General features: G+C 32.4%; 2 protein-coding genes across 2 annotated transcripts; both read left to right on the top strand.

Moving 5' to 3' along the window:
* Window positions 1–292: 292 nt before the first annotated feature.
* LOC126660185 (L-ascorbate peroxidase, cytosolic) lies at window positions 293–2,702 on the top strand. Its single transcript, XM_050353534.2, has 10 exons — window positions 293–402; window positions 517–639; window positions 714–888; window positions 981–1,046; window positions 1,579–1,627; window positions 1,717–1,802; window positions 1,908–1,987; window positions 2,125–2,227; window positions 2,308–2,366; window positions 2,479–2,702. The coding sequence occupies exons 2-10, from the start codon at window positions 521–523 to the stop codon at window positions 2,492–2,494; spliced, it is 753 nt and encodes a 250-aa protein (XP_050209491.1). The 5' UTR covers window positions 293–402; window positions 517–520; the 3' UTR covers window positions 2,495–2,702.
* Window positions 2,703–12,700: 9,998 nt separating this feature from the next.
* Window positions 12,701–16,737, top strand: LOC126664569 (mitogen-activated protein kinase 3). The gene is made up of 6 exons (XM_050357019.2): window positions 12,701–12,978; window positions 13,069–13,198; window positions 13,964–14,101; window positions 14,216–14,548; window positions 15,353–15,536; window positions 15,900–16,737. Exons 1-6 carry the CDS (start codon window positions 12,815–12,817, stop codon window positions 16,067–16,069), a joined length of 1,119 nt encoding a protein of 372 aa, XP_050212976.1. The 5' UTR covers window positions 12,701–12,814; the 3' UTR covers window positions 16,070–16,737.
* The last annotated feature ends 4,653 nt before the right edge of the window (window positions 16,738–21,390 follow it).

Here is a 21,390-nt window from a genome sequence, read left to right on the forward strand (position 1 = left end):
TAGGGACAATTTCGTCATTATATCAAAACTTTTTCTCTATACGTGGGTCCAACAACCTTTTTGGTAATCTCAATGCCAAATTTGGTTTGAATTTGTTTTTTCTTTTTTTTTCTTTTCATCACCATTATTCCCTTCACATAATTTCCAATTACCACCACCTACCCACATACAGCCCGTACTACATCTAACAATTTTTGACCCAAATCACAACCGTTAACATCATAGACTTTTTACAACCACACGATAGAAACAAAATCCAACGGTTGTAGAAAAACCACTAGAACATTCACTCCCTATAAACCCTTCCCCTTTATAAATATTCAGTTCTTCATTTCAAGGTCCATTGCTTGTGTTCACCTCGTGCCACTCTCATTCTAGGGTTTCTCAATTATTTTGAATTAGGTTAGTTCCTTTGAAATATTTTTAGATCTGTCGATTGAAATGTGCGAAATGTTTGATTTATTCATGATCGCGAGAAAAAATTAATTAATTTGAGATTTTTATTTTATTTTGCAGGAAAATGACGAAGAATTATCCAAAGGTGAGCGAAGATTACCAGAAGGCCATTGATAAGGCTAAGAGGAAGCTTAGAGGTTTCATCGCCGAGAAGGGCTGTGCTCCGCTTATGCTCCGTCTCGCGTAAGTTTTGTTTTGCTTGTGTAATTTTATATAACCGTGAGCTGTTGATTAAAACGGTGTCGTTTTGGGTGCAGATGGCACTCAGCTGGGACATACGATGTGAAGACGAAGTCTGGTGGACCGTTCGGAACAATCAAGCACGGAGCTGAGTTGGCTCATAATGCTAATAATGGGCTTGACATTGCTGTGAGACTTCTTGAACCTCTTAAGGAGCAGTTCCCTATGATTTCGTACGCTGATTTCTATCAGGTGGGTGTTGAAAATAATTTTGGAGTCAATTTAATTGTTTGGTTTTTGATTTTTGATTTGGTCGGTTTTTGATTTGATTTTAACGACTGTAGCTTGCTGGTGTTGTTGCTGTTGAGATCACTGGTGGACCTGAGATCCCATTCCACCCTGGAAGAGAGGTCAGTATTGCAATGCCTCATTTTTTATTCGTTTAAATTTCATCAATTAGTCACAGCATAGTTTCTAAAAAAATTGAGCAATTTGTTGTTGATATTTATGGGCATAATTTTTAAGTTGTCATGCTTATCTTGTTTGTTTAGTGGAGCTGTTATTGTATTATTTTAGCCCTTATTGTTGTTAGATTAACAAATTTTAGTATCGCCCATTGTTTTTGACTTGGTTGGTTGTCAGGATTATCTATAAGTGTATATGTATAAATGGATAATGGGTCTAACTATGCTTAAAACTTTATGTTTATTTTTAGCTAACTATTGTTTAATTAAGATTGCTAAATGTATCATGTTTACTAAGGTCAATTTTTTAGGATAATACTGTTTGATTGCGTCCAATGTGTTTCTAATTTTATCAATTTGGTATCAAGAAGATGCTTGCAATATCTCAGAGCTCTTCTATTTCAATGTTTTTTTGTTGTGCGGATATTGTTTCTCAGTTGGTTCTAAGCTGCTAACTATAACCATCCCATTATTCCAGGACAAGCCCGAGCCACCTCCAGAAGGTCGTCTTCCTGATGCTACCAAAGGTTGGTTCTCTATTCTATGATAAGTTGATTGACTAGAAGATTTGTATTAGCACATTTGGAGTGTTCTTAACACGAGTTGTTTTTTGTAGGTTCCGATCACTTGAGGGATGTCTTTGGTCGCGCGATGGGTCTTAGTGACCGTGATATTGTTGCTCTCTCTGGTGGCCATACCTTGGTTGGTTTCGAAGCTTTTTGAAATTGGGCTTGTTTTAGTTTGGATAGTGGTTGACTTATCTGACTGTAATTCCTATTTGTTGTCTTGTGGATATGATTACTGCAGGGTAGATGCCATAAGGAGCGCTCTGGTTTTGAAGGTCCTTGGACTACCAACCCTCTCATCTTTGATAATTCCTACTTCACGTGAGTGTAATCTATCTGTTTTTAATGCGGAGTTACACTACTAACATTTTGTATAGACATTGCATTTGTGTTATGCTGCTTGCATTGCAGTATGGTGAATGTGGTTATTTACATTGCGCATTCTTAAATTTTGATAGGGAGCTCTTGAGTGGAGAAAAGGAAGGACTTTTGAAATTGCCAACTGATTTGGCTCTTCTTTCCGACCCTATCTTCCGCCCGCTTGTTGAAAAATATGCTGCTGTAAGTTTCTTCATTTTCTGATCAAATTCAATCGTTTGAAGATTGCCTATATGGAAGTCCGTAATTATTTTGCTATGCAGGATGAAGATGCATTCTTTGCTGATTATAGTGAAGCTCACATGAAACTTTCTGAGTTGGGGTAATGTTCACAAATTCATGTTTTTTATGTGATCGATATGTGTAACTTCATTTATCCGCATCTTGTAAGCTATAGCTAATTCACCACATTTCATTTTGCATTGATGTTGCAGATTTGCAGAGGCCTAAGTCGACATTCAATATTAAAGATTGTGCCAACTACAATGCGTGCTGTTTAGCTAATGCGTATTTCCATTACATAGGAGGAGAAATTGTTTTTAAGGCAAATGTTTTGGCTGTTAATGCAGTGGGTTGCTCTTTTCTAATTTTTGCTGCATATTGAAGTTGGGTAGTAGAATGTTTGGTACCTTTTATGATTAAATAACAAAAACTGCTTAAGATTTTATTTGTGTGCTCTCTTTTGTGTGGCCTATTGCGCGACATCTCACATGGCTAACCTGGTTGAATTTATGCCTCATGTATCAACTCTTAGAATTATTTGGTGGTTGGTGTTGCTATTAACTAAAAGTTATTTTTCCATATGAAATTAGATATTTCATTAACTAGGCACCATTTGACTTGCCAATTTCTAAAATATACCAACTTCATTAAGTTTATAAATTTCAAATTGAATAAATGATCAAAGAGGCTTTCAAAGTTATGTCTTGTAAGTAAATGAGTTAATTTTAACTTTTTGTGTCAAATTAGACTCAAAATTTATAGTTTTGGGATCACATGAGTCATTTGGGCCTTAAAATTTATATATTGGGGTCAAATAAATGTGCATTTGAGGTTTATAATTTTTAAATTACTTGATTTAAATTAAGAGAGTTTTGGGTTTAATTAATTTAAAGAGTAAAAAAAGTATTTGTTTGTTAAAAAAACATAAGTTCTGAGTCTAATTGATCCAATAAATTAAAATGAAATTATTTAGTTTTGCAAAATCAGTTTAAGGCCGTGTTGACTTTTTATTTATTTTAACTCTATCAAATGTTTGATTTAGAATTTTTTTTTATAAATATCAAAGAAGGTAAAATATATTAAAAAATGCTACTTTAAAGTTCTCTTTTTGGAAAATATATTTTGCAAAAATATTGATTTTATTTCAAAATTATTTTTTTTAATCTCAAAAATATGATTTTAGTTAACTATCGGACACCAGTAGACTAAGAGGTTACTAATGGTATATTAAAAAATAATAAATGTTTCAAATGCACAATTATATTAAAAATAAATTAACTATGAGTTTATTAACATTTTACTCACGGTGAACTAAAAATAAATTTATTAAATTTTTTTAAAAGCATAATTTTTTTAAAGTACGCAATTCAAGTTTACTAACGGTTTACTAACGATTTGTTAACCATATATACTCAAAATAAAAATTCTTACAAGTTTACTAACGATTTATTAACCATATATTTAAAATAAAATTTATTACAATTTTAACAGCGGTTAACTCAACATTTACTAACAGTTTACTAAAAATAAAATTATTGGTGTATCAATAGTAAATCATTGGTAAACCAACAACAAACCATTACAAGATGCCCTGTGCATGTACCTACACTTCTCCTCCAAGATTCAACCATCAAAAAATGCCTCTTTTTTTCCGATCATAATTTCGCCGCTGCAATCATCATTTACATTACAATTCCATTATGCCTATAAGTACTCTCATTTATAAATCACACCCGGATAGAAATGGATAGCCGCCGTCAACGAAGTCACCATCATCGCAGATCTCTGCGGTTTCTTGACGTTTTCATCGTCTCCTCCACGACTAGGTCCATTCAGATCCAACCTCAGCGAGTATAAATTAATGGTTTACAAAAACGAAAGCCACTATAAAATTATTTTCCAATAGAATTTCATATGTATAAAGTCATATATTGAAACTATAAATCAATTAATGTTAATATAAGGGTATTTTAATAATTTTATATTTAACTAACACTATTTTTTTCTATTTTTGTGGGACAAAAAAACTACTTTTTCTATCTTTACGGGACGGAGGAAGTATATATTATATATTTAACACCATAGCTTTGATAAATTTAATAATTCTTCCGAGTACTATTTTTTTAACCTAAACTGATATTTAATATATTTATTTTTTATGATTTTGGTTATGAATATCAGGACATGTGACAAAACCAATATTTAAAAATTACGGGATATTGGATATGACTTTTTTTTAGACAGAGATATACAAAGAAACATTTAAAAAGTTATGCTTTTCGAAAAATAATAAAAGATATTAGTTTGGTTTATATGTGTATTTCACCTTTTAGAAAGTTGTAAGTCTCCCTTTACTTTCATTATAAACTGATAAGTTGAACTTTCTTTAAAAAAAATAAATATTTTTTAAATTTGTCCTTAACTAGATCTTTTTAAACTTTTGTTAAACATAAAAAATATTTCAATTTTACTTATTATACATATATTTTACTTTAAAATTATTAGTATTTATAGATTAATTAATAGTTTTGACCAAAAACCTTTATAGATGCATAATCAAACTATAAAATTATTAATTTTTTATTTTAATATCTAAAAACCACTTAAATAGCACTTGAATCATAAGATAAAAATCAACAAATTATACTTAAATTATTTATTAATTTTATATAAAAACATGACGATATCTATCTTTAACAAAATAAAGATAAAGAAAAATATTTATGTATTTAAAAAGTAATATATTTTATTAACATTTAAAATTATACTTTCTAAAATATAAGATTGGAACAAAGGATCAATTCACCCCCTCAACTTGGCACGAAATATCAATGAGTCATTTTGGACGTTTTTGGATCAAATAAACCCGCAACTTGCGTTTTTCGCTCAAATCAGCCCATCTGACACAAAAACACCCCAAAAGAGAGTGAAATTTCTAATTAAACTAATTAATTCTAATTAATAACAATTACAACCTTAATTAAACACAATTAAAATCCTAACTAAACATAAATAGTTTAATTATTTTATTTAAACACCTAAATCTAAACACCCAGAAACCGCCGCCGGAAACCGCCACCCCTATGAAATTTACCTTCGAAAACCGCTCCTCAGGCGAGGAGCTGCTCCTCAGGCGAGGATCTGTGTTGGACTCTTGTCCTTTCAAACTCTTTTGTTTTGACTTTGACAATCAACTATGAGTGATCTAATCTTGTTTATTAGTGTGTAGGAACTCATAGGATCAATCGGAAGTCAATTTGGAGCTCTCTAGCAAAACTCGAGTTTTTGAGTAGAAAGTTGTCCACTAGCATATCTCGCCCGTGATAGATTTCCATCTCGGGGGAGATACACATATCACGGGGGAGATATTCGAGCTGACAAAACCCTAATCGACCGTTGGAACGTATCACGGGCGTGACGAAGGCATCTCAGACGTGATAAATCCGACCGTTGAAGATCCAACAGATACATTTTTGAAGACCCAATGAAGCATTGACATGTGGCACTAGCCGTTGAAGGTTATTGGCATATTCAAATATCTCGCCCGTGATCCATGCATCTCGGGGGAGATATTTTTGCTGAGAGCAAAAATTGTGTTTGTTAGTGCTTTGTTTGGGGATTGTTTTGGGTATAAATGTAAACCCATTTGCAATGTTTCAAGGTTAATGATTTGCACACCTTGAAACAACAATCACACATTTTCAAATTACTTGTTTTGTTGTAGTTTTGGAGTAATCTTGTAAATTCATAATCATTGTAAGTTAGAGTTTATCTTTGAGAAAACTCACCCCTTGTAGGTTTGTGTGTATCCTTGAAAAAGCACATTGTGAGTTTGAGATTATCTCTTAGAAATCTCCTTGTAAAGTTTGTGCTTATCTTCAAAGTACTATCCCATTAAGTGGATTCTAAAATCTCAACATTTGATTGAGTAGTGGAGTAAGATCGAGCTGTGATCCGAACCATTCTAAATTCCTTGTGTCAATCCTCTAAACTCTTAACCTCTTTTAAAATTCCTATTTCCGCTTTATAGAATTTTAATCTTCCGATTCATAACTCAAAATCCAGTTTGCCACACCCCATAGGGTATTTCAATTGATATCAGAGCAAGGTGCTCTTCTTTTTGGCTTAATTGCTAGAGTTTTTGATCAAAATGGCAACCGAAATTTTTTTCTTCACTCTCAAACCTTTTCTTGATGGTTCAAATTACAAAGTTTGGAAATATATGATGGAAAATTATCTTGATATGCAAGGGGTTGATCTATGAAGTCTTTTCCTAAGGTGATGGACACCTCCATGTGATACGAATGGAGTTCTTTTGAAGAGAGTAGAATGGTCTAAAGAGCAAGAGAAGGAAAATGACATGAATAGAAAAGCCATCACTACTCTCCTCTCCTCAATTTCTAGAGAAGAACAAAGTAGAATTCAATACTTGAATTGTGCCAAGCAAATATGGGAGACTCTAGAGAGCTACTATGAAGGTACTCATCAAGTTAAGGATAAGAAGCTTGAGTTGCTTCTTGGAGAGTATGAAGGCTTCAAAGGCTTGCCTAATGAAGATGTCTCTTCTATGACTTCAAGGCTTCTAAAGATTGTTCATAGTCTTGAGCAACTTGGGAAATTCTTCAAACTCAATGAAATCAATGGTAAAATCCTTAGATCCTTTCCTATTCTTCTATGGCAACCTAAGACCACCGCCATCATTGAAACTCATGACTTGTCCACCTTGAGGACGGATGAGTTGATTGGGAAGCTTCTTCTCCATGAGATGTCTTACATCAAGCTCATTGAAGCCGAAATGGCAAGGGAGAAGAATGTTGCTCTCAAGACCTCAATAAGTGCTCTTTTAGAAGAGATCAAGAAGGAAAGCAATGAGCAAGAACTCTTGAGGCTCACAAAGAGAGTGAATGAGCTCAAGATGAAGGGAAATGACAATCATGGTAGATCCTCCTCTTCAAGGAAGAATTCAAATGGGGGGCCCAAAACGTTTTGGGATGATGATTCTCAATTCGATGGTGATAGCCACCATGATGCCAACTTATGCCTCATGTCTTTTGAGGAGGAACCAACACTAGAGGTAAACCCCCAACCTTTTCTATCTTTGAGATGGTATTGGTGTTGAATCTTATGATGCATGCTTAAATGATAAAAATGATATTGTTAATAATAATGCTCATGATGATGATGATGATGTTTATAGCATGCTTGATGAACTAGTAATTAAATGTGGTGATTATAAAGCCAATATGCTATTTTCTAAAAATGAAGTTTTAAAAGCTAAAAATAAAATGCTTGTTTTAACAAAAGAATTTCATGAGCTTAAATTGTCTAATGAAGCTCTCAAGTCATCTTTAGAATCTATCCCTAAGCAAGGTTTGAATGTTGATAACTTGCTTAAGGGAAATGATCAACTAAAGAATGAAATTCTTGAATTAAAGAAGCATTTTCAAGATTTCAAAAAGGGAAGACAACTTTGGATACAATTCTTGTATCTCAAAGATGCCCAACCATAAAATTTGGATTTGGCTATAATCAAAATGCCTCTAGTTCCAATGAGACTAATTTTGTGAAGTCCACTTTGCCTCAAACTTCTTCTATAGAAGTTCCTCCAAAATTGGTCAAACCAATTGAGCAAAGAAGGTGCATGCTCAAACTCCTAGGCCTAAGCCATTCTTGGCTCAAAAGTCTAAAAGCAACAAGGGTACAAGACCCGAGACATGGCTATGCCTCTCAATATAGTCAAAAATGGAACAAGAAGACTAGAAAGAACTCACATGTTCATGCATCTTCAAATGTCAAATCTTGTTCACATGCTTGTGCTTATTCTTATAAGACTTCTAGAGTCAACCCACCTTAAATGCAATCAAATGTGAACCATGGAATTCAATGTTTTTATTGCATGAAATATGGTCACACTAATGTTCATTGCTATGTGAGAAAAGTTCAATTAAGGTTAATCCCTTTGAACTATTCAAGCATTAACTTTCAAGGACCCAAAGTTGTTTGGGTACCTAAGTGATTTGCTTTGTAGGTATATTTAATGTCCACTAAATCAAATTCAATTTCTAATGGTGGATGTTCAAAAGAAGCTTTTGGAAAATGGCAAGATAGGTAACACTTGTATAATTTTTTTTTTGCCATGTTTTCCAAAATTGTTGTTTTGAGGGGGAAAATCAATTTTTCAAATCTTATTCTCCTCAAAAGATTTGATATGCTTAAATTTTTTTTAATGATTGGACTTGTCTTGGTGTAATTCAATTGATGAATTATTGCCTATTTTTGATCATTTAAATCAAATTAGTTCAATCAATTGAGTTTTAGGCTTGATATGCATATCAAATTAGTGCCTTGCGCCTCAATTGAATGATAAACTAAAATCTGTTTTCAAAATCTCCTTCAATTAGCTCCTTTGTCCATATCTTAAACATGCTTTTATTCTTTTTGTGTTTGACAAAGGGGGAGAAGTTTCTATGCTCAAATTGCTAAGTATTTTCAAATATTTATTGCTTATGTTTACATATTGCTTTTATCTTATGTGCATAAAGTGAGGGGGAGCCAAAATCAATTTGTCTCTTACTTAACTTAGCCATTTTAGCATGTTGATTGTCAAACTCAAAAAGGGGGAGATTGTTGGACCATTGTCCTTTCAAACTCCTTTGTTTTGACTTTGACAATCAACTATGAGAGATCTAATCTTGTTTATTAGTGTATAGGAACTCATATAATCAATCGGAAGTCAATTCGGAGCTCTCTAGCAAAAATCGAGTTTTTGAGTAGAAAGCTGTCCAGTAGCATATCTCGCCCGTGATGGATTTCCATCTCGTGGGAGATATATATCTCGGGGGAGATACACATATCACGGGGGAGATATCGAGCTGACAAAACCCTAGTCGACAGTTGGAACGTATCACGGGCGCGACGAAGGCATCTCGAGCGCGATAAATCAGACCGTTGAAGATCCAACAGATACATTTTTGAAGATCCAATGAAGCATTGACATGTGGCACTAGCCGTTGAAAGTTTTTGACATATTCAAATATCTCGCCCGTGATCCATGCATCTCGGGGGAGATATTTTTGCTGAGAGCAAAAATTGTTATGTTTGTTAGTGCTTTGTTTGGGGGTTGCTTTGGGTATAAATATAAACCCATTTGCAATGTTTCAAGGTTAATGATTTGCACACCTTGAAACAACAATCACACATTTTCAAATTACTTGTTTTGTTGTAGTTTTAGAGTAATCTTGTAAACTCATAATCATTGTAAGTTAGAGTTTATCTTTGAGAAAACTCACCCCTTGTAGGTTTGTGTTTATCCTTGAAAAAGCACATTGTGAGTTTGAGATTATCTCTTAGAAATCTCCTTGTAAAGTTTGTGCTTATCTTCAAAGCATTATCCCATTTAGTGGATTTTAAAATCTCAACATTTGATTGAGTAGTGGAGTATGATCGAGCTGTGATCCGAACCAATCCCTTGTGTCAATCCTCTAAACTCTTAACCTCTTTTAAAATTTCTATTTCCGCTTTATAGAATTTTAATCTTCCGATTCATAACTCAAAATCCAGTTTGCCATACCCCATACGGTATTTCAATCTGTTCTTTAGGAGAGGAGCATATTTTTGTTCCTCGTTGGGAGCAGCAGCTCCTTAGAGGAGTTGAGACGAGAAGCTATTGCTCCTCGTCTCAAACGAGGAGCTCTGCTCCTTGCCTAAAAATGCAGATCTGCTGTTCCTCAGGCGAGGAGCAGCAACTCCTCGCTTGAGGAGGTAGACGGTGGATGGAGTTTGACGGCGACGGGTGGAGACTGTGGCGGGTGGAGATGGTTGTCGGAAATTTTAAGAAGAAGAAGGGAAAGAGAAGAAGAAGAAGGTAGGAAGACGAATGGGAAGGATAGAAGAAAGAAAAAAAGGAAAAAGATCCTTTATTTTTTATTAATAAATAAATAAATTATTGGATTTTTGAAATTAATAAAGATACAATTGAAATTAAAAATTATTAAGTATTAATTTAAGAGATCAATAAAACATTGAGGGTTTTTTTAAAACTTTTTCCATTTTTTTTGAGACTGTAACGCACTTTTGACCGAAAAACGCAAGTTGCGGGTCTATTTGATCCAAGAACGTCCAAAATGACTTTTTTGATATTTCGTGCCAAGTTGAGGGGGTGAATTGATTCTTTATTCAATAAAAACGAAACAAACTTACTTTAAACTTTTTGGACATTTAACCTCATGGAAGTTGAATTTTTCGAGAAGTTAATTTCTTAAAAGTTACTAAAAGATAAATCAAGTGAGGCCTATGTATTGTGAAATATAGGAGTCGATGTGATTTATTTTAGGCTTAATTCGTTAAAAAAATCCCACCTTACACTTTTTTTTTGTCTATATCCTGACCTTGTAAAAACACCATTTGTACCCAATTTTGGGTGTTTAAGTTTCATCCCTACCAAAAAAACATAAATTGTACTCCCTCCGTCCCGTTTAAAAAGAGACATATCTCATTTTTAATTGTCCCATCTAAGAAGGCCATATCGCGTTTTATGTGCTAATTTATATTGAACTTCCACTTTTATCCCTTTATTTATTTCAATATGCATTAAATGCAATTCAATTTACAATACATCTATTCTATTATCAGGAGAAACTATACTAATTAATAGGGGTAAACATGACAAAATGACACAAAACTCATTTGTCCCTTCTTAAACGGGACGGATGGAGTACTTTTTTTTATTTGGAAAATAATCTAAAACAATCCTTCATTTTTAACCTATATATTAATTAGATATAAATAGTACAAAAATACCATATTTTTCAAAAACATTAAAAATAATAATAATTTTTTTTAATAATTTTTTTAAATCTTTCCGAAGCCGCCGCCACCGCTTCTTTTCATAAGAGAAGGAGTCCTTCTCCACATTGGAGAAGAAGCGGTGGCCGTACCTTTTCATCGGAGAAGGAGTGGCAGAGAAGGAGCGAGCTGCTCCTACTCTATTTTTTAAAATAGAAAAAAAATATGATATAGACTCTTTTTCGAATGAAAAGAGTATAAATTAATGATTTTCGGTAGGGATGAAATTTAAAAACCAAAAATTGCGCAAATGGTGTTTTTACAAGATTAGGACATAAATGAAAAAAAAAGTGCAAGATGAGGGTCTTTTAAGGAATTAAGCCTTTATTTTATCTTAAAGAGCTATAAGTTAAAGTTATTAAAGTAAATTAATTAGACTTCAAATGAGATAGATCGGGTTTTTGATTTTTGTGTGCCTATAAAGCATTGAAATTTCCGGTTTAGTGTCTTTTTGGAATTTAATTCCAAAATAGTGTCTGGGCCTACGCGTTCCGCATTGTGGAAATGCGGAACACATTAATCAACTGATTAATTACTTAATCAGTTGATTAATTACTCCCTAATGATTGGGGAGTATTTTTGTCTCCCCAGTCATTGATGTACCAATATTATTTACATACAAATTTAATCTAAAAATTATATATTCATTTCGTCTCAATAAAATTTGATCGCTTAAAAAAAATATACTATTGAAAAAATCGATTTGACATTTGTAAGATTTAAAAAATTAGTATGATAATATTAATAAAAAAATTGAAACAACCCAGTTCAATGAGTTAAAAATATCATACTGCGTTTTAATTTTTTTTATCAATATCATACAATTTTTTTAAATTTATAAATGTCAAGTCGATTTTTTTAATAGTATACTGTTTTTAAGTGATCAAACTTTATTAAGACGAAATGGATATATAATTTTTAGATTAAATTTTTATTTAGATAAAATTGGTACACTAGATTTGCTTTGTCATTTGTAATAGATGTTGTATTTTTAATATATTATTTATTTTGAAAATCGTTGTTTAAATAAAATTAATATTATATCGTTTTTTAAAATTATATCATTTGTTAATTTATATCGTTTGTTAATATTAATTTAAAATCGTTTATTAATATTCATCGTTTTTTAAAATTATTAAAGTGCCCAAATACTAAAGTTGCTTAATTAGCTGATTATTGATTTAATCAGCTAATTAATGCGTTTCGCATTGTAGGAATGCGGAACGCCACGTGTTCCGCATTCCCACAATGCGGAACGAGTGGGCACAAGCACTCTTTTGGAATTAAATTTCAAAAAGGCACTAAACCGGAAATTTCAATGCTTTATAGGCACACAAAAATCAAAAACCCAGATAGATCCATAAATTCAAGGACCTGAATGGTCCTTTACTTCAAAATGTGGATTAAAAAATAATAAAAAAGAGCCAAATGATAGAGACGGCCATTGAAAAATTGCAGAAAGCATACCCGTAGATTAAAGGCGGCTTTAATCTAGACCGTAGGATTCAGAGCTCCAGCGCGTTTCTTGCTTATCTCGCGCGTTTTTTAATTTTGGATCTCCTTCCTCGAATCCACAGAGTAACTCTCTCTGCTCAACTTTTTAAAAATAATAATAAAAAAGTCAAACTTCAAGTCTACTTCTTGTTACTTATAAATTTGCAGAAGAATCTAAATTAGCTATATAATTTATATCAGCAGAGAGAAATGGCCGACAATAACGGCGCCGGTATGTATGGAGATTTTCCGGCGATTCAAACTCACGGTGGCCGGTTTGTTCAGTACAATATATTCGGAAATGTTTTCGAAATTACATCGAAATATCGGCCTCCGATTTTGCCGATTGGTCGCGGTGCTTATGGTATTGTCTGGTAATAATGGATCTTTATAAATTAGAGTTTATATATATATTTTGTAATTTGGTTTAATATCTGATATTGTGTGTGTGTTGTTTATTGAAGCTCGGTGTTGAATTCGGAGACGAATGAAATGGTGGCGATTAAAAAGATAGCGAATGCTTTTGACAATCATATGGATGCCAAACGTACTCTCCGTGAAATTAAGCTTCTTCGCCATTTGGATCATGAGAACGTCAGTATCTGATTTTTATATATTTTTGATCATTTACTTTAATAGTTTTGATTCTTAATTTAATTCATCTCCCAATTTATTTGTAAAGTATAGGTTGAATAAATATTAATATTAATATTTTTATTTTTTTAATTTACTTTATATCTTTTAAATAATACTATTAATTACATTTTGGATTTAAAAAAATCAATTTTTTTATTATTGAAAATATACTCTGTATTTTATTTAATATTTTTATTATTTTTTCTAGAATTTGAATTAAATATTAACAATTTTATAACAAATTTAAAAAATTATATTAATTTTTTATTTGTATAATGAATAAATGTAATTTTGTTTTGCTTTTTTTTTTATATACTTATTTTGGTTTTGGTTTTGCTAAACCATTGACAGTTATTTTAACGGTGTGCTTCAATGGTTCAATTCCTTAATTGATCATCATTATTTTGAAAAATAATTATTGTACATGTTTATCTTTTTAGTAAAGCTGCACTATTTGGTGAATTGACGTATGGACCGTTAAAAGTAATCTACACTGTTTGACCCTTAATCCATAAAGATAACTAATTTAACTAACGTTGGTTACAAATGATGAACTAATATTTGATTGTACGTTTGATTTTTTCAATGACCAATTTGTTCTATTTATACAGGATACTATTTGCTTTTAGTATTGAATTTGTACTAGCTTTATAGTTGATCATTCTCTTCTTGACTTTCCATATTTGGAATTGTAGATAACAAATTCTTTTGCATGTAAAACAGGTTATAGCTATTAGAGATGTGATTCCTCCATCTTTAAGACGAGAATTTACCGATGTCTACATGGCCACGGAGCTTATGGACACTGATCTTCATCAGATTATCCGATCCAACCAAGGTTTATCAGAAGAACATTGTCAGGTACTAACCTTAAGCTTTTTTGGTTTAAGTTCAGCTTCTATTAACTCGCATTAGCCTAATTCTTTTTAAGGAGATTGGATTTTGATTATTTGTCACTGTTGTATGCTTAAACAGTACTTCTTGTATCAACTTCTTCGAGGACTGAAGTATATACACTCGGCTAATGTTATTCATAGGGATTTGAAGCCCAGCAATTTGCTATTAAATGCAAATTGTGACTTAAAGATCTGTGATTTTGGTCTAGCTCGGCCTACTTCGGAGAATGAATTTATGACTGAATATGTTGTCACCAGATGGTATCGAGCACCTGAGCTTTTGCTCAACTCTTCCGACTACACAGCTGCGATAGATGTATGGTCTGTAGGCTGCATTTTTATGGAGCTTATGAACAGAAAGCCTTTGTTTCCAGGCAGAGATCATGTACATCAGATGCGCCTTTTAACCGAGGTAATCTTAAACTCAATTCAATAGAACCTGCAATTACATTTTCATATTATTATTTTTGCACATGGTACATCTCTCTATTTAATTAGCGATAATGTTAGTCTTCTGACAAAGAAAAAGATAACATTAGTCTTCAGAAACAACTGTAAAATCCTTAGAAGATCACCGATTCTGGCAAGTCAAATCCGGTCAACGTAAGAGAACAAACCCACACAAAGACCAAAGACCGAGATATAACTAACCCGGCCTAATAGGCGCACATAGTTATCCGAGCTATTCTTAATACGAGTATGAGCTATATTATATCAGCTCATTCACAGCTCGGTTATGAGCATTGCTATGCTCTGTGAGCTTTCAAGAGGCTTATGCTTTATTCTGAACTAAGAATAGCTCGGATGACTATGTGTGCCTATTAGATCGGGTTGATTACATCTTGTTCTTTAGTACTTGTCATTTGTAGGTTTGTTCCCTTGCATTGACCGGATTTGACTTGCCAGACTTGGTAGTCTTCTAGGGATTTTGCAGTTGTTGCTGAGGTGTTACGTTATCGGTTAGGATTATCTAAAGCTGTAGAAGAACACATGTTGATATAAATCATGTAATAGCACAACCTCATAAAAGAGTGGTAAAGTTTTGAAAGTTTCGGGTCTACTTTTGTTTTGGAGTTGTGATTAGGAAACTGGGCATGGTGTTACACTTTTAATAATCTAGGCTTTGAATTATACTGAAATTTTTATTTAAGTTTGTTTCTAGAACAATGCACTTGTTGGATGATTTCTCATGCAGTTCTGCTTTTTCCTCCTCTAGCTTCTTGGCACGCCAACTGATTCAGATCTTGGGTTTGTCAAGAGTGACGATGCCAGAAGATATATCCGGCAACTCAGTCAATTTCCTCGTCAGCCATTAAACCAAGTTTTCCCTCATATTAATTCACTGGCCATTGATCTTATCGACAGAATGTTGACATTTGATCCAGCAAAAAGAATTACTGGTAAGTTCCATATCACTATTCTGAGTTGTTTTACTACTATAAGTTGCATATTCTCTGGATTCATTTTGTTAATCAAAATTGGTAGATCAGTTTAGGCATGTAAATGTTTTATTGCCACGTTACAAAAAATAAGTAAAATCGATTGTCACGTATGCATTTTTGGCCTGAAGTTTAATAACCAAAATGAAACAATTTAAAGTTTAGTCACCAGAATAAAAGAAGGTAGTTGAGGAACTCGAGAATCAATTACCCGCTAGATGCACACATGTAATTGCTACAGCTTTAGAGTTGAAATCTTATGGCATAGAATTTCCAAAATGTAATCTTTCTTCATTCTAAATGTTAACTTTATATTTCTGGCAGTTGAAGAAGCATTAGCGCATCCATACCTCGAAAGGTTACATGACCTAGCCGACGAACCGGTCTGTGCGGAACCATTCTCCTTTGATTTCGAGCAACAACCCTTGGGAGAAGAGCAAATGAAGGAAATGATCTATAGGGAGGCTTTAGCACTCAATCCTGAATATGCATAACACAATTCATCTTCAGTATTCTATTCTTTTAGGCAAAATGATTTCATATATCTATAACTTTGACCATTTTGACAGATTTATTTAAAAAAAATATTTGGACAGTCTGGTCTATGAATTTTACAAACTCAGATAAATATATCCAAAACGTATTTGATCTGACGTAAATTAGTTACATGGATTTACTTGATTGGTCCAAGTAGGAAAGAAAAACTCCAGACTGTCCAATTTATTTTTAAGAATATATCTGTCGAAAGAGTGCAAGTTATGGATATATAAATTCATATTGGCATTCTTTCATTGTCCTTTATGTCTACCCGTTCGAATGTTATTTCCATCGAAAAGATTTGTTTAAAAGATACATCTGCTACCAGTAGAGATGCTAAACAACTTATATAGTGGGGTCACAGATCCTATAAAAAGGCGAAGTCCCTCTATTTCGATGGCGTTTTCTACCGGTGACTCTTTTGGTGGTGGTTCTGTAGATTTTACAACCATTACTGGCGTCAGCTGTGTATTACCTGTATGTGCATTACCTGTAATCTCCAAACAGACTATAAGGTTAGTTTGACAAACCTTCTTGTAACTCAGATTTTTTTCTCATTAGTTTAAAGTTTGTCTTGTAAGATAAGTTGATCTGCGAGTTTTTATTGAATTTGAATTCATTCCTCGTGTTATATGTAATTCCAGATTATTATGTGTGCTATAGATTGTATTCAAACTAAGATTATAAAATTTGAAACATTGAAGTGTTCTTTGTCTTTCAGATTATAATTCATGAATAGTTAATGCTAGATCCCATCAGTCTTGAAGATGGCTATCTGTAGCTACTGTTGCATTTTAGAGCTTGATGAATTGATCTATGCTTTAGATTCCCCACATATAATTATTCTCTTGTTTCTTTTAGTTCCAACTTCCAAACATATTTTCTGTGCTCATCTGCTGTTAGAGATATAAGCCCATGTATAAGCTCTGCAGCACATAAATGAAAATAGAGCAAATTACTGTGAGGCCCTCCACATATATTATAATTTATAATCCGGTACCTCTTATTTGAAAATTAAACAATTTAGTACCTCATTTGTAATTTTGCAAACAATTACAACCTTCTCTTTAAATATGGGTACCAAACTGTTAACGGAATTAAAAGTGAGGTACCAAATCGTTTGAAAATGAGGCACCAAATTGTTAACACAATTGAAAGCGAGGTACCAAATCATTAATGTAAATGAAAGTGAGGTAACAAATCGTTTTAAAGTAAATACCAAATCATTAACGGAACTAACTAAAGCTTCTAATTGTTAATGGAATTGAAAGTGATGTACCAAATCGTTTGATTTTCAAACAAAAGGTATCAATTTGTGAATTATGATATATCATATATGTGAGGGGTTTTAGAGTATTTTGCTCATAAAAATACTAAAATAAAAATAATATTTTATAGGGTTATTTCAAATAAAAGCATTCTTTCACTTTTTTAATCATCCTTTCACTTTTTAGCAAGTTAAACAAAACTTTTAAAAGTCGGTATTTATAGTTTTATTTATTTATAGTTTTAGAATATTTTTGTTCACAAGGTAGAGTTATGAACTGCTAACTTTCAAATGTCATTCATATTCATAGGTTACTAAGAAGTTGAAAGATTTGATTTTTATTTGTAAATAATCTTTTATATATATATATATATACAAACTATAATATAGTAGAACTTTTGAATCTAAATGCATTGGAAATAAAATGTTGGACATATATAATTCAAAAGGCCAAATGGCTGAAAAAGCCAATTTTTTTTATGAAAGTTTTATAAAAATCCATTTTTTTAATTCTATCCAATTTATCTTGAAACACATGATTTCGTCAATTATGTCCGACTACACAATTTTACTTTTGTAACGCTACATGAATAAAATTACATAGTCAATGGTTTGGAAAAATGATTGGATGAAGCCAAAGGACGATGAGCAGACGAGTCACACAACGTTCTATAGTCATACAGAACAACCCTAAGGGCTGGAACCGCAAGAACACCATACAACTTAACATATGGTTGTGAGGTTATGATACCAGTGGAAATAGACATGCCAACTATCCGAGTACAATATTATAATGAGCAGAGAAACGAGAAAAGCATGCAAATCTTGACTTGCTGGAAGAAAGAAGAGAGCAAGCCTTAGCACACATCGAGACTTATAAACAAAGAATGACTAAATATCACAAAAAAAGGGTTAACCCCTGTCACGACCCAAAATCGGAAATCGTAACCAGCGCTAGGGTATGAGTATAGTGGTACTGAAACCCGTAGCTAGCCTAATGGATAACATACAATCAAACAAAACCTGCAAGAAATCAATGATCGGGGGAAACCGAGACTCCAACCTAACACTAGCAATTTATATAAATAATTATAATAACCAAAATGCTCGGCACAAACCCGGGACTCCAACAACATGCCAATAATATAAATGTTTTGAATCCAAAGTAATACATGCCACCATAAGCATAAACAACAGTCAGACCGATCTGACAACAACATAATAAAGACATCACTATTACTACTGCGGTCTAAGAGTTTTAAATAAGTTTGACATCTTTATTTTAAACAACAAATAAACCTCCGAGAAAATCAATAAAGATGGAGGTCACCGACACACTTAAAATGAAATCTTAGAAATGGAGAAAACAACGGGGTCGGAATCAACGAGATTTAAGACAAGGGAACACAAATCACTTATCAATATAAAATATGGGTTTGTAATCGTTAACACGCAAGAATCATATCAAAGCAAAGGCTAGGAATCGACAGAAACAATTTAAAAGGGATACAGTTAAGCACTTTCAAAAAACAACGGTGAAGCGACGACGTGAATAACAGATATGATTACGTATCGAATTTTGATTTCAGACGTTTAGAACTGAAGAGGATTGTGTTAACTACAGAAACGAACAAACGGATCTCGATTCGATGCCAAAATAAAAGAAAACGAGTTGATAAACGAAAGTATCGATATATAAGCATAAACTGGAAATTAAAGAGATAAACTTACTGAATTATTTCAGCAATTGGAGATGAGTTTTGGACGTATGAAATCATCAAGAAGAATATGACGGCTAGGGTTTGTAGTGAATGAGAGAATGATTTAGGGTTTAAAACGTGATTTAAATATGAAGTCTATAATTAAGGAAACAAAAAAAAGGATATGCAGCACGCTGAAATAACAAAAATAGAGCAGGTTATATGCAACAAGTTAAAACACTTGCATGAGTTTAAGAATTTCATGTGCCAAAAGAATTCAAATCCTTACAAATACAAATAGAACTATAATTTGATAGAAAACTATATAAAGTAAATATTTTTTTTTTAAATTAAATAATAAATATTTATTTATATATTTTCAATCACGTATATGAATAGCAACCAATGTTTACAAAAATCCTAGTAAACGTATTGAAGTATGCCCGAATGATGGATGTGATTCGTCATGACGAGTTAACTCCAAATACAAATAACGAGGCTATTATATAAAAGTATTTCATAAGAAGCATAACGCGTAAACTTGTATCTGTTATGTAAAAAGATGAAATGCATACCTTGCGAAAGTAGGTCATTTAGGAATCTTTTTTGATTATATGTTTGATATACAAATTCAAAATCTCATGCCAATTGTAGTACACAACTCATTGAATGTACAACTCGGCCATCCGTATGTTCTACTCAATAACTATTTTAAACCATAAATCAAATACTTAAGTTTTATATGATTCTAACTGAGAGAACATAAAAATAAAATTTCATTAATGTAATCTAGATTTTTATTTTATCAATGTATCCATGAAAAATAGCAAATTCTAATATTAAAGGTTCAAAAAGGAAAATATGACTTGTTTTTTATCGTAACTATCGATAAAGCTAACTAAAGAGGCAATAAACATTTTTAAGGACAAGATTTAAATTCTAATTTTGCAGTAATTCCTATAACATAACAACAAAATATCCAAACACGCCACAATATCATATAATAACATATCAACCACCTACATCACAGCAATAAGGTTTAAGTATTTATAAATTTAAGGTTTAATACTAATTTGTCACGATCCAATTTCATGAATCGCGACCGCCGCTAAGAAATAAAAGCGGTAGCTCTGAAACCTGTAACTTGCTGAAACATAATATAAACACATGTCAAGACCATCAAATAACACGTACACATTCAAAAAATAACTTAGATTATCTAATCAACCTACCATCGGTTAATGTTTAATAAATTTCAACCTCAATAGCATGCAATAATATATACAACATACATATCAATAAATCAATTGCTATGGCAAGAGTGCAATATCGAACTCTCACATTTATGTAGGGATGACAATGGGGCGGCGGGGATTCCCCAATCCCGATAAGGATCTGCATCTAATAGAGCAGGGAATCCCCACCAATGATCCTTATGGGTGCGGGGATGGGGACATGACGGGGAGTATAGTCCCCACTTCATGGGACTCCCATCCCCGTTCATGCGGAGATCCGATTTTTTTATATAATTTATATTATAAATTTTAATATATTCTTTATAATTTTTAGTAATTTAATTTCACTTTTATTTTTTGCGGACAAAATTAATTTTATATAGAATATTATTAATATTGAATAATTCATATTATTTTAAAATGTTTTAAAAAAATTATAAAATTATTTAAATATTTATATTTAAATTATACAAAAATGTAGAGATCCTCATAGGGATAGGAAATCCATGAAAATGAAAATAGAGATGGGAGTGTTAGTTCCTATCAGTTAAATGGGGACAAAGATGAGGATTTTCCATAGAAACAGTTAAATGGGGACAAAGATGAAGATTTCCCATAGAAACGGGGAAGGGGATAGCTTTTCCATCCCCACTCCATCCCTATCCCTATATTTATGTTCACATAACACAAAACCATATTCGTACATGATTAAATCAACGTACTTAAAACAAGATACAATACAAACGTTGACATCATAAACAATTTAAAAATGATTAAACAATGACATTAAAGTCCATAGTAATTGTATTAATGAAAGAATTAAAATTATAAAATGGATAATTTTCATATGTTCTATATGTAGGTCCATGACATCATATTTTAAAATAATATTAGTGTTAGCTCTAATCAACATTAATTAATTCATAATTGACAATAATACAATCTAATTATTTACTTATAGAATATATTGACACTATTATCTTTGACTTCACCTATGGATAGATTTGGAAATTAGCTCTTATATATATGCTGCCAACTCAGCATATAGAAGCCATACCACCAACTTTTCATTATTT

Source organism: Mercurialis annua, linkage group LG1-X (genome assembly GCF_937616625.2).
Source record: "Mercurialis annua linkage group LG1-X, ddMerAnnu1.2, whole genome shotgun sequence".
NCBI classification, from domain to species: domain Eukaryota; kingdom Viridiplantae; phylum Streptophyta; class Magnoliopsida; order Malpighiales; family Euphorbiaceae; genus Mercurialis; species Mercurialis annua.